The sequence below is a fragment of the Chionomys nivalis genome, chromosome 2 (genome assembly GCF_950005125.1).
Source record: "Chionomys nivalis chromosome 2, mChiNiv1.1, whole genome shotgun sequence".
NCBI classification, from domain to species: domain Eukaryota; kingdom Metazoa; phylum Chordata; class Mammalia; order Rodentia; family Cricetidae; genus Chionomys; species Chionomys nivalis.
Genome location: NC_080087.1, coordinates 54,055,134 through 54,083,065, shown reverse-complemented (window position 1 = coordinate 54,083,065; position 27,932 = coordinate 54,055,134). Strand labels below are relative to the sequence as shown.

Genomic DNA, 27,932 nt, shown 5'->3' with positions numbered 1-27,932 from the left:
CGGGACACAGAGTTGCTAAGAGGGAACCTGTGGAACTGCATTGCAAACATAGACAAAGCACAACATCTAGCATACTTTGAGGAGGTGGATGGTGGAGTTCATCTCGTTGATGTGCCTGTGCGCCGCCGCCCCAGAGGACACGCTCAACAGCCCGGATTTGCTCTCTTGGATGGAGAGCGCTGCTAATCGCAGGTCATCAGTCAGGTCCCAGATGCACTTGTCACAGCCTGCAGATGAAACAGGGATGTCATTTCTGCAGAACCGAAAGGCAGCTGGAAGCATATGGCCTTAAGCTAGACCCCTCTGGCTAATACCATGTTTAGTTTTGTTTCCTGAGGAGATGCTGGGGCCATGTAGAACCAGTCTTTACCAAGCCAACTGTACCTCAGGCAGGATTTTTTTTTTTTACTTAAAACATAATGAGAAACAGGCATCAGGGACGGGAGGGTAATAGCGACACTGATTGCTGACAGGAAGGAGAAGCATCACGGGATGGGTGGACAAGAAGCCCTGCCCACTTTTCCTTAGTAGTGGGGCCCTACTGGAAAGATTCCATTCTTGTCAGCCTCTCATCTTTGTTTGGCGGCAGCTGGAAGAGGAGGCCAGTGGCCCAGCATCTTTCTTTCCCAACTAGCTTTTCTCAGGCAGTGCGGGAATGCTGCACCTGCCTTTGCCTCTCTCAGGGAGGGCCCGTCTTCTCTTCATGCCCCGCCTCCTGTCTAGATGAACAAGCCCTCAGAGCAGGTCTGCAGCACACAATTTTTGGTTAATGTCATGCATGAGTTGGTTTCCAAGAAAGGAGCCAAAGCTCTGACTGAACCTGGGCATGTTGAAGAGCTGAGCCCCAGTTTCTCATCGCTTTTCATCTTTCATACCATGATCCCCGCCCAAGACCCAGGGGCCCTCCATGGATACCATCCAAAGGAACACACACCGAGTTCTGCACCGTGTCTTGACCTCTCTTTCTACCTTGCCAGTTCCCATGCTCCTTCTCACGGGAGCAGCTGCTTTCTGGAGAGCTGGGAAATGGTGGCTAATGGGTTAATGCGTGTTAATATGTTAATTTGTTATTGGAAGGTTAACATAGTACTACCCCTAAGTTCCCTCAGAAAAATGAGTCCCCAGTCTACACTTCAGGCTGCAGAAGATGTTTAGGGCTATGCAGGCACCTGGATATCTTTAAATGGAGCTGGCCAAGGGACAATCTAGTTGATAATTACAGACTTTGCCCTGTTGTGCCCCTCATCCCAGGCATCTTCTAAGATATGATGCACTGGCTGTATTTACCTCCTGCCCACGAGGCCTTTGGGATCAATAGGGATGCATAATGTGCAAATATTCTTTAAGACAAAAGTTTCATTTCTCAAGAGTGACAAAACAATCCAGGGAAAAAGAAAGGGACCCCGCTTTGTAGGGCCCTTTACTTTACTTCTGATCACTCCCCAGATGTGGGGCAAGTTGGGGAAAGCTACCTAAGTCTCCTAGTGTTTCCTTGTCTACAGGTGTCGTGAAGCACTGTCTGTCCCATTATCTGAGGGCTGGTCAGCCAGTGCAGAAGGAGCTCTGTCCTGAAAGAGTGAGGCTGAGTGTGAAGACCAGCTGATGTCTAAATGTGGAGAGATGTCACCAACAGCTGCCTCACTGCTGAAGGGGAGCAGGACCACGAGGAACCTTTGTACCGGGTTCATGACCCTGGAGTGAACACAGCCTTAAATCCAGGGCTGTGGGTGAAACATTTCCAGGGAAAGTGGAATCACGTCCCTCTTTAAATTTCTTTTTACTACATTTATTACCCATTTAGTGTGTGTGTGTTTGCCTGGTATATGTGTGTATGGTGTGTGTGCTTGGTGTGTAGGGTGTATGTGTGTGTGGTGTGTATATGTATATGTGGGATGTGTATATATATGTGTGTCTGGTGTGTATGTATGTGTGTCTAGTGTGTGTGTGTGGTATGAGTGTGCCTGGTATATGTGTGTATGGTGTGTGTGCGTGCTATGTGGAGTGTGTATGTATGAGGTGTGTATGTGTGTGTGTGGTGTGTATGTATGTGTTGTATATGTGGGTGTTTGTGTGTGCCTCATTGTGCATGTGGAGAATAATTTGGGGGATCAGTTCTTTCCTTCCATTATTTTCAATTTTTTTTAACTGCAAATGGCCTTTCCTAACTGAACACCTGCAGCGCATTAGAGAAAGTAGGTTAGTCCTTCATGTATGGTTATTTTTACTTATGGTTGGGCAGTCCATGCCTGTGGGGAGTTCAAGTCCTTCTTCCAAGCACTCTCCGGTTACGCTGTCACATGGGCCGCCCCCGCAGTTGCACACTGTGGGGAACAAAAACACGAGAGCAGGGAGTCATCGTCTAATGCTTACAACAAGGCCGTCTTTCCATGGTCTCCGGAAACACGGGCTACTGCTGTGAAATCCTTCAGTGGGAATTAACTCATCTTCGTGAGTATGAAGTCTGTGACATCAAGATAATCCTGTTATGTCAATTCAGTGAAGGCAAGGGAGACTGGCAAGGATGACCCCAAAGCACAACAAAATCTCATTTCCTAGGGTCCCTCTCCCAGCTCTGCTCTTTAGGATTCTCTTATAACTCAACAGATCTCTAGTCCAGATAGGCCTGGGAAATTCTCCCAAGGAAACAATGGCCACAGAGCCCAGCATTCAACTTGAAATCGAAAGCCATCCTTTCAGCGCCAAGAGTCTCCAGTGAATCCAACAGCAGCGTTGGTCCCTGCCAGGTGTGAGGGAACAGCCCCAGAGGAGAGAGTGACGAGGCCCAGGAGCAATTCTTGGCTCCCAAGCTTTTGACTCTTGGCAAGACTTATTCCGAACTCCAAATGGGAGGTGTCAGGGGGATGCTAGGAATAGTGCCAGGGAAAGAATTGGAAACATATTTACACAAATGTAGAAGGCTCGAGAGCTCATCATTTGTCTACTGGTGATTTTTCAGTAAAACCTTTTGGAAAAAACCAAAATCCTATCTCATTAGACTTTTAATTTTCTAGTAGTTCCCCAGGCAATGAAGGGGACTGAACCAGCCGTGTGCTTTACCACCCAGTTACGTTCTGAATCCTCCCCCCCACCTTGGAGCTTTTGTGTGGAAGTAGATTTGTAATAATTTAAGAATCCCTAGGCTACCTCTGCTAGCTAGCCAGCCATGAGCTGGAATAAAACTAGGAGTTTTTCCTCACAGAGAAACCACAGAAGATTCACTCCAAGGGGGACATCTCTTATTATACTTCAATTGTGTAATGCTTCACAAAATGCAGACTTATTAGAGCCCTCTGTGAGGTTCTGCTCCGTTGCTTCCCACAGCAGTATCATCTAGGAGCAGCCGCATCCTAGATATGTATTGTTTAAATAGAAGTTTAGTTAGTGCTTTGAGAATAATGACGCCAATTTTAAGGCTTATTTTCCCGCCACACTTTTAATGCCTGACCCATCTGACTGTGCAGTCTTCTGCCTGCTGTTGTTTTAGTATTGTGGTTCTGGAAGCCTTTCTTTTTTTATAGGCTTGTTTCTTTTCACTATGGTCAGATCACAGGTACATCCTTCTCAATAGTAAACTCTTCCCTCTGTAAGTCTTTCAAGTGACTCTTTCAACCGGGGGATTTCCCAGAATGCACGCTGTAATACTCCTTGCTTCTCTCCCATCCTTCCTAAAAGTCGCCTAGGGATAAGAAGCACTCGGGTGTAGCCCTCCTTCCTCCTGGAGGAAGTCAGTTCACTTCCCGTCTGAAGAGCTTCGTTCTATGCAGCAAAGGTGCTGGAGAAACAAAGGATGAAGAGTGAGCACTTCAGCTAAATGGAAGTCGAACCATGAGATTTTTCATCCTCTCTCTGAAGTGCTGACTCTGTGATGTGAGGGAATGTAGAGGGCCCTGTGTGATTCAACCGTGTCTGTTGGATTTACTTATCTGGAACGTTAGTTTTATTAAGTGTAACTGAAAGAGGACACAGCTTCCAGAACAAAATAACTCACTTGAGCCACATCAGATTCCATTCAGTCCCTGGTTGATACAGGTAACTCATCACGATAGGACTTAATTCTTCAATCGAGATCACAAATATGAACATAAGAAATCACTCACATTGCTGTCTCTTGCCTCAACTCACTCCACTCACAAGCTAAGGGTCATTGGTTGCCTATTTGAAAATGTCTAACTTTGGTAAATTTTGATGTGCAGTCTGTGTATTGCCCTAGACCAGCAGTTCTCAACCTATATGGGTCATGCTGCGTATCCGATATCCTGTATATCATATATCTACATTAGGACTTATAACAGTAGCAAAATTGCAGTTATCAAGTAGCAATGAAAATAGTTTTATGGTTAGGGGTGACCACAACGTGAGGAACTATCTTAAAGAGTTGCAGCATTCAAAGTTTGTGAGCCATTGCTTTAGATGAATATCAGGAGGACATTGGAAATATTCCCTCAACAAAAATTCTTCACCTAAATTCAGTTCTGATGGAGAGCAGTGTTACCTACACAGCTAGCTGAGGGTTTTAGAACCTGTACCTGCACAGTTCTTGGCGGTCCTGGCGTCTCCGTAATAGCCAGGAGCACAGCGCTCACACTTGAAGCCTGTGGTATTTCGTAAGCAGTTCCTACACTGGCCAGTGATTTCATCACAGTCTTCAAAGATCAGGTTGGGATCCGAATTGCCGCTGCAGTCACACTTCTTACAGGTGCTTCCAATGAGTAAGGGGTTTCCATAGTAACCAGGAGCACATCTGAAAGGTGTTACACATGCCAATTATTTAGCATCCATAGTTACTTCATTGCTTAAAAATCTTTCCAATGTAGAAGAAATACATAGTGAGTGTTTGTAGATTCCCACCTGGAATTCATTCCAGTTCCCCCATATTATTAATATGACCAGACTTCTAAAAATTGTTGTTGCTTATTTGCATATTTATTTTGATTCTGTGTCTCCCATACATCCCAAGCTGGTCTTCTTTTTCACCCTGCCAACTGCTAAGATTATGAGTATTACCCCTCATTTCTCCCCTTTAGAGTTTTTTTTTTTTGAACCATTCTTTCTCAGTGTGTTCTAGGTTATTCAGGCTCCAGATGCAGCAGCGTCTTGGTTAAATTGGTGTGAGGGCACTGTTGGTGATCTTAGGAACTGGTCTGCATAGCTGGCATGTGATGGGTGGGGTCACCTTTGCTAAATGTCCAGTAATAGGATGTATCAGCAGGACACAGCTGAGTAATATCCTGGCCAAAATGTTAGTGGCACCTCTACTGAAAACCATGTCACTCCCTGTCCTGCCAAAATGAATTGTCCAAGGAAACTTAGCCTAAGCCAATCAGGGCTGAGCATTCTCCTAACACTAGTAGGTGATTTGGGAATAATTCCATTACAGCTGTCCTAGTTAGGGTTCCTGCTGCTACGGTGAACCACCAGAAACAAAATCAAGTCGTGGAGGAAATGTTTATCTGTCTAATGGTTCCGTGTCATAGTCTATCCCTGAAGGAAATCAGGACAGGAACTCAAGCAGGGCTGGAACTTGGAGGCAGGAGCTGATACAGAGGTCATGGAGGGGAGCTGCTCACCAGCTTGCTTTCCATGACTTGCTCAGCCTGCTTTCTTACAGAAACCAGGACCCCCAGTCTAGGGATGGCACCACCCACAATGGGCTGACCTCTCCCCCATCGATCACTAATTAAGAAAACACCCTACAACTGGAGCTTCTGGACACATTTTCTCAACTGAGGTTCCCTCCTCTCAGATGACTCTAGTTTGTGCCAGGTTGACATAAAATTAGCCAGCAGAGAAGCTCAGGCTAGACCCTTGTTTGAATGTCATCGAAGGGCAGCGGGCTAGGTCCTTAGCTACCGGCTGCCATCTTGTGATTGAGCAAAGGCAGTCTGAACAGAAAGGGGGTGGCAGAATTGGAGAATACCAGAAGTAAGCAGAGTAGAACCCAGATTGCTATTCTTCTGGGTGCTTTAGTATGTGAACTAATGGAGACCAAGGGCACACCTCATCTACTGGGGGGACGGAACTAGTGTCTATATCATCGCAACTTTTAAGGAGGTGGAGACCAACTCTCTTCAGCCATCTCTCATGAGCCACACTGGGTACTCTAGGTGAGGTGTTCTCTGCCTGGAGGCAAAGATATCTTCCTCTTTTTTCCCACAGTGACCCTGTTTTGAGAGTGAGGACTGTTGGCCCCACTTAAGGGGGCACTTGCCCCAAGGCACAAGTCATTTATTACCAGGTTATTAGCCTTTGGGGGACAAAGGACTTGGGCTGGCAGATCATATTTTTGAAGGAAAAAGTAGGAATTTGGATTTTAATGCAGCATTGCATTTTTAGAGCATATGCCAAGGTTAAACTACAAGTGTTTGCTGGGTGACGGTGGACTGTCCTTTGCTGTAGGGCCTACAGCTAGATTAGGGAAGATGGGGCTAAGAGGAGCTGAAGGCAGCATGGGAGGAGCTGGAAGAAATGTGGTCATTTCTTAGTGGAGCTGAAAGCCAGGCAGAAGGATCAGCTCTCACGGAAAAGGAAAAATAGAGAAATCTAGGGGATCTGAGTATGAAGAAATGGTGTAGACCACTCTCAGAATGGGACAGAGACTGAAGAGGGAGAGGGATGTGGCAGGATAGTTTTGGGGCGATGGCCTCCAGAGTGGACCATAGGGAGGACTTTGCAAAGAAATCAACCATCAGGGCAGTGATAATAAGATACTATATTTTTGGGGAGATGGTCTCCATAGTGAATTGTAGTGATCTTTGCAAAGAGATCAGCCATCAGGGCAATAATAATAAATTACTACATTTTAAAAAGTTTCCCTTTGAGGCAAGAGAGCCCTGATTCAGAGCATTTGAAAAACAGATCAATGAGTGCAAGCAAATCACACGTAATCCCAGGGCCCTCGAACCCCGTTACTGTGTAACACATGGTGCATAGCTCTCAGTCTTTTTCTCAAGTTGGTCTCTCTATGTCCGTCTTTTGGTGGAGTTGTAATGTTGGCGTCTGTCAGTCTTTATGTTCTTTGCTTGAACCATGTCTCAGAGTTGCTCTGTTGTTAGCTCTTTCAGTTCCCACTGACAGCTGGAGGGAGACCACTCACACCCGGCCTTCTGAGGCAAGAAGGCTAGTCACCCCTGTTTTCCAGGATCACACAGAAGGTCACAACCCAAGGCTCAGCCCTTCCAGCCCTGATATTCCTTCCCTTGCTCTACCCTGTACCAAACTGCTGCTGCTATGAATGAATAAAGTCATCAAACAGAGAGACAATTCATGTCCATTTTATGTAAGGCAGGTGGGGGAGGGGATGGGCAGGAAGAGGAAAACACAGCTCCTGTTCTGAAAGAACAGGAAATGAATTAAGTATAATATAATGTACTCTACAAGTCAATGAAAAAGACGAGGATGAATGTAAGTTCTATACTCTACAAAGAAACACCCTGAGAGGAAATGTCCAATAAGTTTTGTTATTCATATTTCCTTATGTCTTTGTGCCTCAGATTTCTAGGGCCTTTGGTCTTCCAGTCAGCATAAATTATTCATCTATGGAGCATGTAGCTGGATTGAATTTCTATTATTTGCTGCAGTTCACCAACATAAAATATTAGACTTGTTGGTTCATTGAAATTGGATTCAGATCTACTTCAGCGGGCAGCTGGGAATCTTGAGGGCTTGGGTGAAAGGACTTGCTTGCCTCATGGAGGCCAGATGCCAGTTCCTTTGTTTCCTTCTTGACTCCATTCCATCACTATAGGTTTCTTCCTGGCCTTGCATAAAAGGGAAACCTAGGGGGACCTGGAGATGGCTCAGTTGATAAAGTGCTGACGGTGTAAACATGAGACCCGAGTTTAATTTTCAGAGTGCACATAAATTAAAGGACATGTGCATAATTCTAGCATGGGGAATGGAGATGGGGAGGTGCTTGGATCTCATTGGCCAGTTTGTGTAGCTGAATTAGCAAAATCCAACTTCAGTGAGAGACTCTGTCTGAAAACATAAGGTAGAAAATTATTGAAGAAGACACCTGGCCTCCACATTCATACATATACACACACACCCACACACACGTGTGTATACATATATTCATATATATGTGTGTACACATGTCATACACACACACACACACACACACACAGAGGAAGGAAGGGAGGGAGGGGGGGGAGGAAAACAAGATTTTGTATCCTGTAAATTGGAGTCTTGATCACAATGGAAACCACTGAGTTTCAAGACCATCTTTTGGCGGTGGTGGCGCACGCCTTTAATCCCAGCACTCAGGAGGCAGAGGCAGGCAGATCTCTGTGAGTTTGAGGCCAGCCTGGTCTAGAAGAGCTAGTTCCAGGACAGGAACCAAAAGCTACAGAGAAACCCTGTCTCAAAAAAAAAAAAAAAAAATAAATTTTGACATAGGCTGTACCTTCCAGTGTCCATTTAAATGATCTTAGAATTTCAAATGTTAAGCTGGGTGGAAACTCTTCATAACTATGGCTTTTATATGTCTGAGAAGAAAGCCAGAATGAAATTTCAAATAGAATGCAAACCAAACTAAAAGAAATCAAAAGGCTGAAGAGATGGTCCAGTGGTTCAGAGCTCTGGCTGTTCTTGTAGAGGACCTGGGTTTTAGTTCCTAGCACCCACATGTTAGCTCACAACTGGACTCTTTCAAGAGTCTGGCTTATTCTGCTAAACAAAACATCCTCTATCCAGTTCCGTGCCCACCCCCTCCCCGCAAATGCCATCTTTAATTCTACTTTAGAGCTGAATAAAATTCCCTTGCATACATGTACATTTTCTCATCTCTTTATCCATTGATAGAGCTCCTGGCTTGCTCTACATCTCGGCTACTGTGAGCGATGCAGCAGGGAACATGGCTAAGCAAGGATCTCTACAGTGTGCTGACTCAGAATCCCTCCACTCTACCGTCTCCTGAGTTCTTTCTAAAGCATATGTTTCCATCAGCAGAAAACATATCAAACTCAGGCTTACTGGGTAATGGCAGATCCCATGAGCCTCTGATATGTACAGGATAATTTTTTTTATCTGCATGCAGCCCTGTGTTAGAGTGGGAACCTTGTTTCCCTACAGAGGTCTTCTGTGTGCCAGCCTGGCACCTGATCAGCAGGGCCATTAACTCCTTATAGCAGACACTGGAGATCTATTAGCAGAACGCTCTGTCCCTAATCAGACTACACAGAATTTAACTTCAGACGTAGGAGAAAAACCTCCATCCTTGCCTGATAAACAATTATCTCAGACCTCCCACAGAGCCAGAAAATGAATCAACTGTGTGCCTCATATTTTTGTGTCTCCAAATAAGGAGACACATAATGACTGTGACACAAACATTAGTTAATCATCTATCTGATCTCCTTTGCCAGTTCTCTTGTGGGTTCTCAACTCTCTGTTTCCCTCCCATAATGTCAATGGAAAGGAAGACTTCCATTCACTAGGCGCAAGAATTACCTCCATCCTGCACTTTTGAAAGTTAGTATAATGATGTAGAGATCTTTTGGCTTCACCACGAGCTGCGGCTCTTTTTGAGTCCCAGAACTACTCTGTGGGAGATGCAGGGATATTTCTAAGGGGACAGATGTCTTGTAATTAAAAGTTTACTTCTTAAGCCACAGGCTGAGTTTGTGAATCTTGCTGAGGGGTTGGTCTGTGTCTGCAGTCCACGAGGAGAGAAGTCTGTAGTTTGCTAGACTTGACGTTAGGCCAGTACCTCTGGCCCTTCCCTCCCTGCCTTTATGGAAGCATGACATCCTGGAGTTGCTAAGGCCAATGGTGAGGTCAGTGGCTCTCTTAGGAACACTCCTCTGTGAGATTCTTTTAGTAAAGGCATTTCATCTTTGAGAACTGTGAACAGCCGACAGGTGGAATGATTGGCACCTTACTAGGAATGATTCTTACTAGGAAATCATGCAGTGGGAAGTCCTGCATGTATAGCGGTTGAGGCCTCTCCTCAGCAAACCCCAGAGAGACAACAAACAAACAAACAAACAAAAACAAAAACAAAAAACCCAAATCATTTTGTGTAAGCACCAAATAGGGATGCAGAACACCCAGGTCTGTGGTTTTTCTTTTGTAAGAGGTGGGCTGATGAGCCACTCAAATAACTGATTAGCACTTTGTACATTTCTCATTCTATGAGCAATAGAGGATACACGATCAGACGATTCACTTTCTATTAATCCGGGGAGTCCTACTCTTTGTGGGAGAGACATGCATTACAGTGCTGGATTGTTCTGATGGAGAGAGGGGAGGCTTACTAAAATCATCTAGAGAACTTCCCCAATACATTCAGATTCAGTTTCTTTTTTCCTGTCCATTTATCCCCAGATATCATGTTGGTTTGGATCCCAAAGAAACACGATTATAACAGTACTGGGTGGGTCATGGAGTTTGAGGACAACATCCCACTTGGGGTTCTGAAATATTTCTCCACCCTCAACTTATACATTAATCTCAAAACCTATTGCTGGAGCTGATGCATATAAACACAGAAAGCTTTCTCTGGTCCCACAAGAAAAAAATAAGGGATTTCATTTACCTACCTTTCACAGTTAGGCCCAGCATAGCTTTCTTTGCAAATACACCGAACAGCTCCGTTTTTCCGGTAGCAGGATTCTGCAAAGCTAGAGTCATGAGAAACGTTAGGAGTCATTCTATTATACTGATTTGTAAGGCGAGAGGGTTGTCTTCACTTTAAATTAGGTCATTTCTACCTGGTTGCTCTCCAACGCATGTGATTATTCTTGCCCTTCAGAATAGACTAGACACTAAGCAGAGACAAAACACTCACTCCATGTGGGGCCATCTCCCAGGTATATCATTGCATTTCACCATATAGAGGTGGTTTATTAGTTCTGCCTGAAGCACTAGGAGTTTCTAATATAGTAGATTATATAGCACATATGTATTCAAACATGTTTTTATAATACTTACCTTTTAAGTACAATTCTAAAATATATGCTGAAAGCCATAAATAGAAAATTCACTAATAACTTTAGACTTGTATAGAATTCTCTCATATTTCTGCCACTTTTTGTGTATACATTAAAAATTTCTTCACAGTTTTTCTGCACTCAACCCCTGTTTTTTAAAAGATCATGACCTGGTCCTAATATAATCCACAAACTCTTAATCTTTTAGTAAGCCTCTGTGTACCTTACGTATTCAGCCAGTGAAGGGACTGGCTGAAGTAGATCAAAGAACTTCAAAAACAAGTCCTCAAGAAAGAAATAGGCCCATGGTGTACATATACACCCACGTGCATGCACACACACACACACACACACACACACACATCCCCTGGGAATTTCTTTTTTCTTCTTTCTCTCCTCTTCCTTCTTTATTCTTATGTTAGTGAAAAAATTAGAACATACAGCCAGAAATGTAATAAAAATATTTGTCCAGCTGAATAAATACCTATCTTAATTTATCGAGACCAAAGAAACGGAGTGTTACTCTTTCAGGTGTGGGAAATTTCACAATGGCACACCAGTTGTGTCACGTGGTGGTGTAGTGTGTGTGTGTGTGTGTGTGTGTGAGATTTTCACATTACTTTTAGCGTCTGTACTGTGCAGTCAGCAGAGTGTGACCTCTGCTCGTGACCTCTGCCTGCATCTTCCAGCATGTGTCAGCAATTTCACCCTTATGATGACTGAGAAAAAGCAAAGGTTTTTACTCAACAGTGGTTATAAGATTGGTACAAAACAGTGTGTGCTCCTCGTTGAAAGGCTCACAATTTATTTTCTCAGCAGTGTGGTGAAAACATTCCAATGACATTACATTTCCTTGGGATTTCACCCTTTATCTTGCCTGTTCTTATTCCTTAGCTGACCTAGAGAGGTCTTGCTCGTTGCATTCAGAAAATAAACAAATACTCATGCATGTGTCTTTGAAGGTGATCCATCCAGCCTGTCCACAGCTCAATGAGGAAACATCTGCTTGGGGTGTCTGGAGTCCTCTGCATTTATTTGATGTCCTACTGTTTTAAACAGATGTCATTTTCCTTAATTGGAGTGATTAGCATAGCTGCTGGTTGCACAGAGGATGTCTGGCCAGCCCCAGGATAAACAAGAGGACTCTATGCAAATGACTCTTGGAAACAATGGCAGGACCACTGATTGGTTTCCATGGTGCAGGCTCTGGGCAGTGCAGCACAAGCCATGGATGGTCCCTTCTATTTTCACTAGCATTAACTGTTTATGTTTTAAAGACAGGGGAATCTCTAGTATTGGATGTGAGTATTAAAGCCTGATACCTTCTCTGAGTTAGTTTTCTCTGTAGTGGCAATGGCTCTGTTGTTGAGGAAAACTGGCTTAAAATGGGGCAGAGATGGGTTAGTTTGTGCTTACAGGACTGACAAGATTTGGCTGGACTCCCAAAGGTCTAATCTTTGGTCTGGTTTTATTATTGATTTAGTTAAGGAACTATCTCAAGCATTAATCAGATATATTACAAAAAGTCAAATGTCCCACTCTCATTTTCAGCTTTCAAAAACTATTTCTATTGCTAATATATATGTATATATATACACACATGCATTTGTATGTATGTGTATGTATGTGTGTATATGTATGTATGAGTCTAAAATAATTATCAGATTACAAAGTAGTCACTTGTTTGAGAAGTTGATTGATATTTATTTTAGACTGATACACACATACATATACATATATATAAAACATATATATGTATGTATATATCAGTCTAAATAATGAGTGGAACTTGTTATTAGGAAGACAGGGGTAGATAAATTTAAGTGTGGTAAATGTCTCATCAGGGGTGGTTCAGATTACTGCTTGAGAACAGAATCTTAATGAGCATTTGAAGACTACCCTGATGAGAAAGTTCATAAATCAGGACATTCTTGAGTGAAAATAACAGAACATTTAATGCTTGTGTTCTTCGCTCTCCCTTTCAGGACTGTTTGTCTTGCACACATTACTAATACTGTCCAGTCATGTAAAATTACTAAGAAAGGTCTGAAACAGCTTAGTCTTTTCTGTTTTTTTTCAAACTTTGCTGGTTGACTGGCACATTTTGAGATTCGAAACCAGCTGATTCCTCAAGTGATTAAGGAGGACAAGTAGGCAGACATACGGTTGCCATCTTTTGTGTGGAGGGGGAATGTATTGGGCACTGTTGGGTGTATGTGTATATGCGTGTGTGTGCGTGTGTAGGTAAGTGGTTGGCATCAGATGTTAGATGTGCTCTTCCATAACTCTCCACCTTATGTATTGAGGTAGGGCTACTTGCTTGAACCCAGTGTCTACTCCAGCTTTTTCCCGTGTTCAAGACATCCATGCACATGGTCCACATATGTTACCATGTCTGGTCTCACAGCACTTCCACCTTGCTTTCATTGACTTACTAAGGAAAAAACGGAGTCCAGAGCAGCTAAAAGAACCAAGGAATGGAGCCACAAGCTGCACCGAGTCTCACGGAGAGCAGCGCATAGTAAAGACAAGGGAACCAGTCTGAGACCACATAGATATTATGTGTCAAAACAGAAACACGAAGGTAGGTTGGTGACTCTGTTCAATAGGCTTATGGTGTGTTTAAAAACACTTCTAATCTCTGACCTCCCACTTTTAGCAAAGAGCTACTGTAACCCTTGAATTTGTCAAGTGAAGAGACTTGTTTTCCTTGGTTTATAACAGGTATCTTCACCATACCTGAGTATGCTAATGAGGAGACTTAATGGATTCATTGTGGGAGTGGTCACTAGAGGAAACGTTTCAGTGGCTAGAAGGCTAGAATATTCAACACCTGTTACCAACTCTGAGCTCAATCTCCATGGCCACCCACCCATCCCGTCTCTGAAGGGAAACCTGGAACAGTGGGGCTCAGAAACTTCTGGGTTCTTCACATCTGGAGACACTGAGAAGAGGGGCTCTGCTCTTGGAGATGGCGAGGAATTCCCGAACCTTCTCCTGTGCCCATGTCTTTCCTTCCTACACTATGCATATATTTCCTCATGGGTTACTTCATTTGGCTCTTCCTGAGTTGTAGAATTTAGGTAAACTGATAGCCACAAGTATAGTGCTGTTCTGAGTTTTGTGAATAGTTATAGCAAATAATTAAACATAAGAGTCCTTGGGGGAACTCTTAATTTGTAGTCAGATAGTCAGAAATGTGAGTAGCCTGGGGATTCATTTTTTTGACTGGCACCTGGAATGGGGCCCGTCTTGTGGAACTGAGCCATTGCCCTGGGGACTCTGCCACCCCTTGGCATTCTCATTCAGAGCAGAATAGATTGCAGGACACCCCGTTGGTGCTAGAGAATTGGAGAGCTGGTGGCTGTTTGAAAAACGAAATGCACCATACTATTTTAATTTTACACTTCAATTTTCAGTGCAATGGGTGAAATCCAGGGCCTTGTACACGTCAGGAGTGTGCTTTGCCACAGTGCTATGTTCTCAACTCTTGCACACTACCATTTCCCTTTACTGGATTTTTCCTTCCTCTGCTCATAAATTGCATTATTTCCGTTTCTGCCCTACGGATGTATGTTTCTTCTCTGGAGCTCCACACTCCAGCCACAACTGAGTCAGGTAACTGATTGGCTCAAGGCCTTCCTTCTGTGTGTCTGTGTTCTGATACCGACTGAGTTGCACTCTGGAGGGAGACGACTCTTCTGTAAGAGTCCGAAGGGGCAATACTTTTGAAAACACAGTGAGCTTGTTTGTATTATTAGCCATTGTGTAGGCTGAAGGAAAGCTAGAGAAGGATGAGATTGGTTCTGCTTGTGACACTGAGAGGATTTCATTGTCTTTATGATCCATTTAATATTTTGGCAACAGTTGTACCTATAAGTGCTAAGCTCCCCCCAAATGTCTGTGGGCCAGAGCGCTTTCTTGTACTTTTTCCAACACGAAGCATTCAGTTTTGGCTGTGAACAAACCTTGGAACTCTGTGTAGAGCCAAAAGAATAATTGTGAGAACAGTCATTATTCTAGGCAGAGACTGTCTGCTTTAGGACTTACTTGGCCAGGTGGGGCAAGGGACAGGGGCACGGCTGGCAGAACTGGGGTGCACCTCTGATGGAGTCTCCAATATAGCCATCCAGACATCTCTCACAGTGTTCCCCTGTTGTGTTCCGCTGGCAGTGCTGTAGGACAGAAGATGAAGACATTTCACAGACAGCAAATGTAACAGCCTGGCTTACTTCAAGCAAAGGGCCATCAGGCCTGCCCGAATACATGGTGTGAGGCAACATAAAGTGTCCATGTTAGTCTTAATTGGAGCTAGAAGTGTAGATGAAGGTGGGTGTATGCATCCTGTGTGTGCACTGGCAGGCAAGGGACTCTTGTGTGTCTATGTGCAGAGGGACTAACTCATCAGTTGTCCGTCTTGCTTCAGAAAGGTAATTAGAGCTATCACACTCTAGTTGTTCTGGAAGCTTAAGCTTACTGATGTGGGATGAATATTAAACGAGAAAAAAAATCATATTTGCACGACAGCGGAAACACTAACGATTTATGGACATGAAAGAGGAAAGACATCAGGCTGGGTCACACGTGCAGTAGAAGGAAGATAAAGGACCTTCTTTTACTGATGGTTTGCTAGCTTGGTTAACAACACATAAGAAATGGTAGGCAGGTTGATTTGCATAATTTTCCATTTGTGATGAAGGTAACAAATAGGAGAACAGCATAAACTAGGTTGTTCCTTCTGCCTGATTGTAGCAGGCTTCAAAATCTCTAGAATGTTCTCTGCAGTTCTCCCCTCACAGTCTGGCCTGTGTTCTACTGCCCACATTGAGCTCTCTGCTTCCCGCCTTAGCCCCCTTCTCTAGCACACTGGGTTATTTGGCACTGTATTACAATTAACATGGGTGAAGTAGGTCCTTAGCACAGGGCAGCAGCCCAGTGGGAGGAGTCCTATATGGGGAACAAGCTATCCTGGCTAGAGCTTCCAAGCATTTGGCCTACTATTAGGTATGGATATGAAGTACAATTGCACAGCAGAAAAGAAATTAGAATTTGGCTTAGACTGTGCGACCAACAAGAATTCTTTTTTTTTTTGTCTTTTTTTTTTTTTTTCGAGACAGGGTTTCTCTGTAGCTTTGGTGCCTATCCCGGAACTAGCTCTTGTAGACCAGGCTGGCCTCGAACTCCCAGAGATCCGCCTGCCTCTGCCTCCCGAGTGCTGGGATTAAAGGCGTGCACCACCACCGCCCGGCTCCAACAAGAACTCTTAAAAACAAAGTTTGATGTGCAGGCGAGAGTGTGTTGATATAGTTCCTGTGCAGTCTTTAAAACTGTTGTCATGTGTTCAGCCATCCCTCAGGAAATATTTAGGGAAATTAATTGAGGAAAGAGGAGAAATATGAGGTAGTGAACTAGTATCTGGAGAAAATAAAAGTAACCAACATCTAAAATGAGCCTGAACTTGGGGACAATGTTTTTCTCAGCAAAGACAATGAGTTGTGAACTACCATGCACCCAAACTGTAAGACACTGGTAAGGATGCTTGAACCGTTGGCAAATTTGTTTGAATCCTTGTTATGCAGATTCAAACCTTGTTACACAGATCTGTGTAGAAAAAAAAATTCTAAGATCATAGGACATCTCTAATGGCTGAACTGACTATTAGGACACAAAAATGAGCTGTTCCTCAGTCACTTGATGGATGCTTTTGATTCCCCTTCAAGGCTTTAGTCCTATTTGTAACAGCCATGGGTAGCAATGTTCAAGGGCAAAGCAATCGCAATCTCTCTCAACTGCTAAAATATTGGAGTGCAAACACAGGCTTTTCTCACCTCCCCCATTCTAAACAATTTATTATGAATTTCCCTAGAAGGCATTGGTATCAGTGGTGCTGGGGGGCTGGTAGAGATAGTGCCAGAGGCATAAAGAAAGGACCCTAACTTCATTTTCCAATTAGTTTACTCAGAACAGTGCCTTGATCTTCTTGTCTCTCTAGTCCTTTCTCTGTACAATGAAGCTTTAGACTAGATGGCCTTCAGGGTTCTTGCTCTGAAAGTCTTTAATTCTGAACTTTCAAATTGCTCCTTCACCTTTGTTTGACACTCTGCCATTTTCCAAACCAGAAACAAACCTGATGACAATAAAAGTTATGGGGGTAGGGAGGGCTGGGAGCCACAGTTTAAGAAGCAGGGAGGTGGGAGGTCTTTGGATACCCCAGGGGTAGGGAACCCTGACTGCTCTTCAGGCTGCTGAGGGAGGTGGAGTTGATTGGGGGAAGGGGAGGGAAATGGGAGGTGGTGGCGGGGAGGAGGCAGAAATCTTTAATAAATAAATAAATAAAAAAGAAAAAAAATACCACTAAAAGAAGCCATGCTAAACTATAAAGATAATTTGAAAGAGAAAAAAAAAAAAGAAGCAGAGATCTACATAAAACGTTGGTATCTCCATTAATTTATAAAAGTATAAAGGGTTCATGAAGTTCATTATGTTTAAGAATGGGGTATGTCCACCAGCCCTCCTTGAGTTTCAGGGCACACGTGTCTCTTAGTGCACTGGCGAGAGAGCAGATTCTGACACAGGACATCTGGGTTCCAACCTGAGAGTCTAGATGTCATTCCAACTCCTGCATAATTGCCAGTGCTGCTGGCTTGGGCTCCAGTTAGAGCTGCAAGTGTCTGGAGAGTATTAGCAGCCAATCAGTTACTCTGAATTAGGTCCGAGCCTTAGTCTGCAGCAAAGGGTAGTTTATCTCACTCTAACAAAGAAGTGACATAAGTAGCTCATAAATCAGAACATTCATTAAAGGATATTTTTGCATGGAAGCCACTGTCTCATCATTTCAGTAACTAATGCATTTCAGTTAACAAACCTGGATTAAGCCGATATATGATGGATAAGGAGCTGCAATTGATATTAAAACGAGGAAGACCCAGTTTCTGTATTTGAGGAACACACAGGCTTATGAAAGAAACAAAGAAGAGCCTTGTGGGCTCCGGGATATGACTGAAGAATGTGAAGGCTTAGTGGAGACATTGCTACCTGAACAAGGCCTTGTAGTTGTCCTTCAGGAAATCTTCCATAAAAGACAAATTTAGGCATAGAGTGTCAAAGCACGGAAATGGCTTAGGTAGCAGTGTGTTCAGGGTGGTTAGAGGCAGAAATCTGTACTTTAAGAAGAGGGATCCTTGTAGTTGGGTGTGTGGTTGGAAAGGTAAGCAGTGTAAGGGAGGGGTGCTGTGGTCTCAAATTGAGGTAGTATCAGATCATGGAAGAGAGGCAGCTAACAATGTGAGTTGTTGGGATCTAGGATCATAGTTAATGCTGAAGAAGAAATGGAAGTTGATGAAGAGAGTGGGGCTTCTGGCAGAATGATGCTGTCATTAGTGAGGTGGGGAATGAAGATGAGCAATAAGTTGTTGTAAGGGCAAGGATAGAAACTGTACAGAGAACCTTATATCTGCCTTCACTTTCTGCTGGATTCTTTACTGATGTACAAAGCAGAAGGGGGCTCCACCAAACTATTCAACTTTAGCATTCTTTAAACCTTGACATTTTTGACTTTCTATTAACCTTTGGATATCATGGAATCAAACTGATGGCTCTTTGAAAAATGTCATTTTTTTTTAAAATTTGCTATAGATGGAAACTTGGGTATAGCAATATGTCATCAATAGTCATTTTCCTTGCTGTATTTCTTTAGCAGAATAAAAGTGGCAGATTTTCCCATGGCCTGTGGCTTATCTAGTCTTGGGTTCTTGGCCAGTTTAGCAGTGCCAGGTATCAGTGTCATGGAATAGACCTTAAAGCCAATCAGATAGTGTTTGGTTACCCAGAACATCTATGCCACTATTGCACCTGTGTATCTTGCAGGCAAGCTGCTGCTGTGAGTCTCAGGGTTTGTAGCTGGCTGACAGTGATGATTCCTTTTCTCCTCCAGTAGTATGGAAACTACCTCCCAGAGACATCAAAGCTAGCAAGTAGGAGTGAAGCTTCTAGTTGGGTACCAGTTCAATTTATTCACATCCAATGACATCCAAAGTTATCAGTGTCTTCAGCAATAGGGCCTTTTCATCAGGTTGTGGAGAGTAACCAATAGCCTTAGAAATCACCTGTGGTGTTTTTAGTGTGTGCATGTCTGATCTTTTAGTTGTTTAATTAAATACATTTTGTGTCCTTTTAAAAAATTAAACTTATAAGAATATAAATATGATAATCTGGAAAATGAGTTGTGCATGACTTTTTCCTCCTTGAATTTCAAATATATTTATTATACATATAGTATATATGTATATACATATAATACATTGAGTATATATTTATTATTTTCTCACTGAGCACACTTTACTAAGTTAGAGGGGTAAACATTTCTCTCTGAATAGAATGCAATGGGGTCACTGCCATTAATATGAGAGGAATGGTTATTTCTTTCTACGTACACTTTCTGTCTTGGAACAAAGTCATTGCAGGAAGGCTGACAACTGATTCACCTATGAGTGTTTAATGTTCTGGTGCACTGCCAAGATTGGAGAAGAGTCCTGTCACAATGAATCATCTCAGAAGTTCATGTTTAGATCAAAACCCACAACTGTTCCTGCTCTGAAAACATCGTCACAGCTGTGGCCTCGATGTCGTTCATGATGGACACTATCAGAGCGAGTGAGTGAGCTTACCCCCTCTTCCATGTATTCCACTCCTTCATTTTGCCAGTTGCCAGTGGCAGCTGATGGGACTAGCGATCCCTCTGTCTAACAGTTTAATGAAGCAGGTAACAAAAAGGCTTTAATTGGTCACATTATCAGCAACGTACATGTTTAGTTCAAGTGGGATTTCCCCCCCAAATGTCACTGGGATTAAAATAACAGGAAACCGGAGATGAAAGCATTAAAAGGGGGTAGATTCTGGCAGCTGTGTGTGCCTACAGGGCTGTGGAGGACATCCTGGATGTAATGGTTATTTAAGACTATGGTGGGGGGGAGGGAGAAAAGAAATACCATGATTAAAAAAAACTAAAAAATAATTTAGTGTTTTGCCAATTAATCCCATCTCTAGAAAAGTGACAACTACTAGGTTCATAATAAATGTTTTTTAATTTGCATCTTAATGGGAAATGCGACTTAAAATGTACCTTTAAGGTACACACCTCAGAGGCCACTTATAATAAGTGTTCAGTTGGGATAATTATGTAGTTGTGAGTGTATCTAGGTAGGTATTGTTGTAGTTTGAATACGACTACTCTTGTGGTTTGGGAAGGCTCTTTTTCCATATAGAAATCTGAAGCACAGAGCTGTCTATGTGTTCTATGGTTGTGGAAGAGGAACCTGTTTGAGCACACAAACTTTAATAACTTCATGGCTTCTGCTGGAGCCACTCTGGTCAGTGCATCAGTGGTAACTTTTACTAAGTTGCTAATTCAGTCTTGAAAATGTGACGTATTCAGTAAAGTCTTTTAAACTAGCAGACTTCTATCCTTCAGTATCTGGGTCTCTGGAAAGCTGTCTGCTGGGGAATTCATCTTAGTCAAGGAGGAAAAGGCCTCTTTTAGGCTTGAATGCAGAATTATCAGGAGCAGAAGGACAAAGCCTTCATCTTCACTGGCTATTTGGTTTAGACAACTCTTTAAAAAAATAATTTTGATCCACAGACCCGATTATCTTACATGCTACAACAGGCTATGGGGCAACAGCTATATTCTTGTTGACATGGGATAAAGCCAAACACCTGGCAAACTCTACTGTTACAAAGGAATCTGGAGGGCGGGGGTCCTCTGCTGTGTATTATTTTCAACCCATCAGCACTGGTTGACAGCAGGAAGCCAGCTGCAGAGGAGGGAAGGCAGGGCCCTCCTGGAGCACATATGCACATTCATGCAGAGCCTCGGGGGCCCCTTGCAATCAGAAGGCATTGACACAGTATATTTTACAGGAAAAACTGAAATGTAAGAAAAGAGCTTGGTTGGCTGTTTTCTCCTGCGTGTCCCTGACTTACCAGACAGAAGCCGGAGCCATCCGAGCACTCCTGGGAATGGCCATTACAGTCACAGGGAGAACACTCTCCGGACCACGTGCGAAAGAATCCAGCACCGCATCTCTGAAACAGACAGTGGCATGCGTTTTCAGTATTGGAAAGAGACATTCTCGTCAGCATTTTATGAGGAAAGCAATAATAAGAGGCGATTATTAAATAAATGTTTTTAAAAACAAAACATGAACGTGTGCTATTTGTACAGCCGTTCAGCAGCAGAGGTGGCTCCACAGTCCCTTTGTTGTGCACTTTCTTTTCTTTCTTCTTGGATGCTGCACAAGAGGAACACTCAACAGGGTTCCAGCAGTGTAAGGAAGGAGGAGATCTTAGGTAGGAGAGAGAGAGAGAGAGAGACAGACAGACAGACAGACAGACAGACAGACAGAGACAGAGAGACAGAGATGGGGAGAGAAGGACCGACAGAGAAAGACAGATGATGGAGAGAGGGGGAGAGAATTTTCTGTTTTTTTTCCAATCCAAAGAACACAAAGTCAAATGAGACCACGACCGGGTTTTTGTTAGGTGAGAAACTGTGTGATGCTTCCTATAACAAGGTCCTGTAGTTCTGAATGACTGACTCTGACCTAATAGCTTAGAGCTCTGCCTTTCATAAACTGTCTCATTAATGTGAGCTTTTAAAGAAGTCCGTGTCCGGACCAGAGGGATTGCTCAGAGGGTGAAAATGCTCTCCATGAAAGCCGGGTGACCTGAGTTGGGTCCCCAGAACTCAACCCAGGTAAAGGTGGAAGAAAAAGACTGACTCCACAAAGTTGTCCTCTGACGGCCACGTATGTGCCACATCAGGTGTGCTCTTCCTGACTACAAACATACTTATGCGATTAAAAGACGAAACACTCAGAACAAACAAACACCCCAGTGTTTCCGGACTGCAATGCTGCAGGAAGTTAACGGGGTCTTACACGTCCAGGCCTGTGTGGTCCTGATCACATATTTCGCTGGTTTTCATAAATTTGTGGGAATATATTATTTTTCTTCATTTTGGGCAAGGAACCTCAGAGAAGCTAAGTGGCTCATGGGATTGTGCACCCTTGGACCTGCACAATAATGAAGTCACCCTCACCTTGCCTCCCTCCAATGTCACCAGAGCCTCCTGTGGGGAAATGTTATGAGGTTGCTCTCTTCCTATGCGGCTGGGTGTAAGTTCGTGATTTTCTGGGATGTCTCAGTGGTGTTGGGAAAAAAATGGCATCACAGACCTGGAAGTAGACTTCCAGACAGATAAGAATCTAGATTGTTTCCATAGACTTTCAGAGAACATTTCACGTCACACCCCCCATTGACCCATTGTAGTTTGAACTGTGCTGGCTACCAGGACAGTTGTTATTGTATCTGGCTTGAGTCCCTCTGAGTGTCTTGTGAACCCATTTCCTCTTCTATCGTTTCTCTGCAAAGAAACATGGTAATTTACCGCATAAAAGCTTCAATCTGTACCCTAACGCTACAGAGAAGCAAGTATTTTATCGTATATAAACCATCAGTCTGCATCCAAAAACTAAAATATAACGTGTTCACTCAAAAAAAGTACAAAAGATAATAATGATGTAAAGTCAAAGAAATTTTGCTGAAACAAGAAAATGACAGGCTGAGAGGGACCACGGAATTTATCAGGAGGGTTTGTAGTAGATGGGAGGCTTTTTCCTCAGTTTCTCCAAACCAAGAGGGAAGGAAAGAGAAAGATACTAAATTTGCCACTGGAAAGACTTAATGTAGAACGTTTGATTTCACATGTTATTTCTTTGTCTCTTGATTTTCTTTGTTTTGTTTTTATCTCAAGTTAAGACATACATGTTTTTGCTATGATGTAGCATCTAGGCAGGTCGATCTAACTGCAACATTCAGACTTCATCTCGATTGCTATTGATAGAGATCAGGCTATAGATTCGGCTCTACATACCCGGCAGAGAGGCACATGACAGTAAGATCCCTATGTCTGTGGTGCCTTACAGTTCTCTCAGCTTTGTTTAAGACGAGCCCTGCTTATGACTAATAAAAATGGATTTGATGGCCCATAAAAGTGCTGCGTTTTGCAATTTTCAGGGTTTTAGTTATACTAGGAGTGGCTGACAGTAATGAACATCTGAATAAAAAAATAGCCTGGTAGTTTCCAAACAGTGGCTCCTGGGTCTGCAGCTGGGCATATTACAGTCATCTGGGGAGTTCCAGCTTCAGCTCTTCTGACGTCAAAGCCAAAAGATTCATGTTTTATTAATAAATACACTAGCATTTTAAAATAATTTCAGATCCACAGAAAAATAACAGAGCTGCATTAAAAATACTTCCTCGACGACTCCAACTTTGGGCTGGGCGGTGGTGGCACATGCCTTTAATCCCAGCACTTGGGAGGCAGAGGCAGGAGGATCTCTGTGAGTTCAAAGTCAGCCTGGTCTAAAGAGTGAGTTCCAGGACAGCTAGGCCTGTTACACAAAGAAACCCTGTCTCAAAAAACTGAACCACAGCAAACCAACCAAACAAAAATTTTTACTTTGGACCTGGTGGGAAGATCTTGAATGGTGCCTTGTTTGTATTAATTTCTCAGTCAACACGTGGTGTTTGAATGGGCTAGAGCCCTGTAGTACAGCTGGGGCATACGGGCTTTCGGAAACTCAGTAGCATACATTCCTAACCCACCCTTCACCCTAGAGCTGACTTGGTCTTTCCCAATAGTCCAGCAGCCACTGTCCAGACAGGACCTTGAGGCGGATCTCATTGTGTCAAAGTTAGGGGGAAAGTTGAGTCTGAGAGTTTATCTACTCCCCAGGCTGAGTGTGACCTGAGGCAGAGGATAGTTTGTTTTTAAGATTACATCATAAGAGATAGGAAGATGGGAGGCAGAGATAGGGCTGTACTGAGGTGGTGTCAGGCCTCTTGCTGACAAGGAAAGGGAAACCTAGTGAATTCCTTTCCTATTGGCTATGTCCATCTAAAAGGATTATGTCTTACAATTCCTGTATCTAGACAGGAGACATCTTTAAAAAAAAACAAATAAGTGCAACAGACAGGGCATACAGAGGATCTGATGCCATCATTTGGGCATATGATGGGATTTCTCACACCTTCTGCTACAGAGTTTCAGAGATTCCCTCCAGTGGAGATGAGTATTCTGAGAGAAGTTAAATGATCCCAAAGGAAGTCAAATTTAAGACTATTTCTTTACCTGGAAACATTCCACCATGGTTTTAAAGAAGTCCAAGATTTCTTTATTAAGTGTCCGCTTGAAAACTCGTAGGAACTGCCAAAAACAGACCCTTTGACATTAAAATAAAAATGTTTTCACAGACAAAAGAGGATCTGTGTATCTCAGTATTGTTTCCAGGGTAATAGCTGTCATCCACTCTGCCATGGAGAGGCCTGAGGGGGAGATAATGGTCTTCCTTGTAAATCAAACTAATGGGTGTCTGTTTTCTTTCTAGAAAATGGTGTTTTGTATGCTTTTACTTTCTTAACAATTAAAAAAAGAGGTAAGTATTGAATGTCTTGCCTGTGTGTATGTATGTGCACCACATGTGTGCCTGGTGCCCTCAGAGGTCAGAAAAGGGTGTCAGATCCCCTGGAACTGGAGTTACAAATAGTTGTGAGGCACCATGTGGGTGCTAAGTAGCGAGCTGAGGTCCTCTGCAAGAGCAACAAGTGCTTATAAGTCCTGAGCCACCTCTCCATCCCCTGTGCATGCGTTTAGATGCCACATTCAACTCCTTTTCCCATTTTCTTACAGAAAAAGCAATGATAACAATACATGGATGAGTAAACTTTAAGATAATTCAGAGGGGCTGGGTAGTCAGTTGAGAGGATGCTTACTCAGCATCCATGAGACCTTGGATTAAATCCATAGCACTCGATAAACCAGGCATGGTGGTGCTCACTCGCCATCCCACTGTGGAGGTGGAAACAGGAGGAACAGAAGTTTTGGGTCATTCTTGAGTGCACTGTGAGTTTGACATCAGCCTGAACTATGAGAGACATGTGAAGAAGAAGAAGAAGAAGATGGAGGAGGAAGAGGAGGAGGAAGAAGAAGAAGAAGGAGAAGGAGAAGGAGAAGGAGAAGGAGAAGGAGAAGGAGAAGGAGAAGGAGAAGAAGAAGAAGAAGAAGAAGAAGAAGAAGAAGAAGAAGAAGAAGAAGAAAGATGGACCGGTGGCCCGTGAAACGTTAGTAATAGGCTTACAGCATGGAGGATGCTTGTTCAGTGTGGTTCTCACAATGTCATTCTGCTTTGTAAGAGGTTCAGGTCAACACAAATCTTTCCTCACTGTTACATGGTGACCCCAACAACTAATTAATGTTTAGCTAATTGAACACGAACGTAGGTCGTGTACAGTTTTCTCATTCAGTCCACAGTCAACCCAGGAAGTAAGCTGTTATCTTTATAATGCAGATAGGGACATTGTGGTCTTCTTTGTAAGTCAGCTAAATGAAGAAATGCAGATAAGAAATGCCAGGCTTGGATTTATAATCTTTGGTGTTTTTTTTTTTTTTTTTTTTCATTAAATTTGAACTTCTATTGCATCATTAACATACTGAAGCAAGCCTTCCTTTCTGGATAATTTTGTTTGCAAATTTTTATTATTACGAGCATTACAAAGTGGGCTAAAATGAATAAAAAGTGTAAAATTTCTCCATTACATCCCAAAAGAATATTCTTTAAAAAAATCTAATCTTTAAAACTATATGTTATTACTGTGTGAAAATGATTGGGTGGTAAATTTCCCTTTAAAATGGTTTGTCCAGTCACATTGTCATTCTGATTAGTTGCTGTCCACTGAATCACTTGTAGATCTTTTTTTTTTTTTTTTTTTTTCTGGTGCATGATATTGTTGTTTTGAGACAATGCAGCCCTGGCTGTCCTAGAACTCACTTTGTACACCAGGCTGGTCTTGAAATCAGAGCCATCCACCTACCTCTGCCTCCCAAATGCTGGGATTAAAGGTGTAAGTCACCATACCCGACCCTTTCGTATTTCTTGATTATTAAGTGGCCCCATTATTACAGCTTCCTCCAGCTCTATTAAGATTGGATTAACCAGTACCATTCACTCCCGCCTGTGAAGACAGTGAGAAATGATTTTCATTTGCTCACTCTATCATTGGTGTGAAGTCTGGCTTAGAGTGAAAGTCAATCAATGTGTTTTAGTTAAAAACTTTTTAGTGCTATGAAGAGACACCCTGACCATGGCAACTCTTACAAGGGGTGGGTAACTTACATTTTCAGAGGTTCAGTCCATTATCATCATGAGGGAGGGGAACACCACAGCAGGTAGGCAGATTAGGTATTGGAGGAGAGTTTTACATCTTGTAAACAATAGGAAGTCAACTGAGACGCTGGGCAGTATCCTGCACACAGGAGACCTGAAAACCTGCCCCCATAGTGATACACTCCAACAAAGCCACACCTCCTGATGGTGGCGCTCCCTGTGAGATTATGTGGGCCAGTTACATTCAAACTACCAAATGATGTATGTAAATTATTTATATAATTTTCCATTTATAGAAATTAGAGTAGGGCCGTAGTGGTACATGCCTTTAATTTCAGCACTTGGAAGGCAGAGACAGACAGAGCTCTGTGAGTTTGAGGCACAAATGGATGGCACTTATCCTTAAAGGAACGGGTGGTGATAATATATGTTTGCAAGTATAGATGTCATTATTCCCAGAAGTCATCATCAGCTCATGATTAAATTATTTAATAATGGAATTAGAATGAGTTAAGATTAAGTTTTTACAAACAATGCTATTTGTACAACTGTCTTGTGAATTTTGCTCTCATTTGAATAAATCTTCTTGGGGACATCTAGACTCATTCTGACAAAAATGCCATCATACAGAACATTTTGGGTTTCTTTTAAAATTGTAATCATGGGGGCTGGAGCATTGCCTGAGTGATTATGAACCCTTGTTGCTGTTGCAGAGGACCCAGGTTTGATTCCCAGCAGCCACATGGTGGTTTACAGCAGTCTATAACTCTATTTCCAGGGATCCAGTGCCCTCTTCTGACCTCTAAGGTCACATGGCATGCACATAGTGCACATCCACACATGCAGGCAAAACACTCGTATACATAAAATAAAATAAATATAAAATATTTTTAAAAGATGTGGAAGCCTACTCCTCTAGAAGCTTTTAAGAATATATTAAAAATGAATTTAAATGGAGTTATTATATAATGTGGTAGACAATGCCTCAACTTGATATCATATGCTACCAAGTAATATTCCTGGGTCTAAAAAGGGTTACATCTTGTTGTGCTGTTGATCAAAGGGTTCCTAAAGTCAAATATGATTAACGTTTCCCAGTACTCTAGGTTACCTTCTCTACCTTGATATTAAGATCCTATTAATGAAAACACATAACTGAACATGCAAAAATCAAGCTGATATCTAACTAGAAGCTACACTCCTACTGATTAACAGTACAACTGGAAGTTCCTATACACACTATTGGAGAAGAAAAGCAATAATTAATCTCACCCATCTATGAACCTTGCAATATACAATAGCATCATTCCAGGGAGGCATAATGGCGAAAGCATGACACAAATATGGGAATATTAAGCCACAGTTTCTGCGGACTCAAGAGATAAAACCCCACTAGACAATGCTAATGAGGCTGGAAATCTGAGATTAAACAGGTTGTGGGCTCTACAAAAGAAGCTATCGCTATTATTCTGCTAAATGAACAGAGCACTAACATGACTCCTAAGAACATAAAGCTGTACTCATACATCAGTCTCATTGTACAACTAAATATTTATCAAAAGTGAAGGTAAATAATCCTGTGCTACATTTGGAAGATAACTTAGGATATGTATAAAAATGATGCTTGTATATATTAGGGGGAAATATTTAATATCAAAATGTTTTGTTATGAAAATCTTTAAATAACATGGCAATAAATTGTTTACACTAAAATTTTTTTTTAAAAATTTTAAACTAATTTTCTTTTGAAGAATAATTCAGTCTCTATTCTTTGACT

General features: G+C 42.6%; 1 protein-coding gene across 1 annotated transcript in view; it reads right to left on the bottom strand.

Moving 5' to 3' along the window:
* Positions 1-27,932, bottom strand: part of Lama4 (laminin subunit alpha 4) — a 144,866-nt gene that overhangs the window by 88,552 nt on the left and 28,382 nt on the right. The window contains 6 exon segments of the mRNA XM_057762244.1: positions 76-227; positions 2,247-2,321; positions 4,527-4,741; positions 10,542-10,622; positions 14,982-15,106; positions 20,913-21,014. Of these exon segments, the coding sequence (XP_057618227.1) occupies positions 76-227; positions 2,247-2,321; positions 4,527-4,741; positions 10,542-10,622; positions 14,982-15,106; positions 20,913-21,014 (750 nt within the window).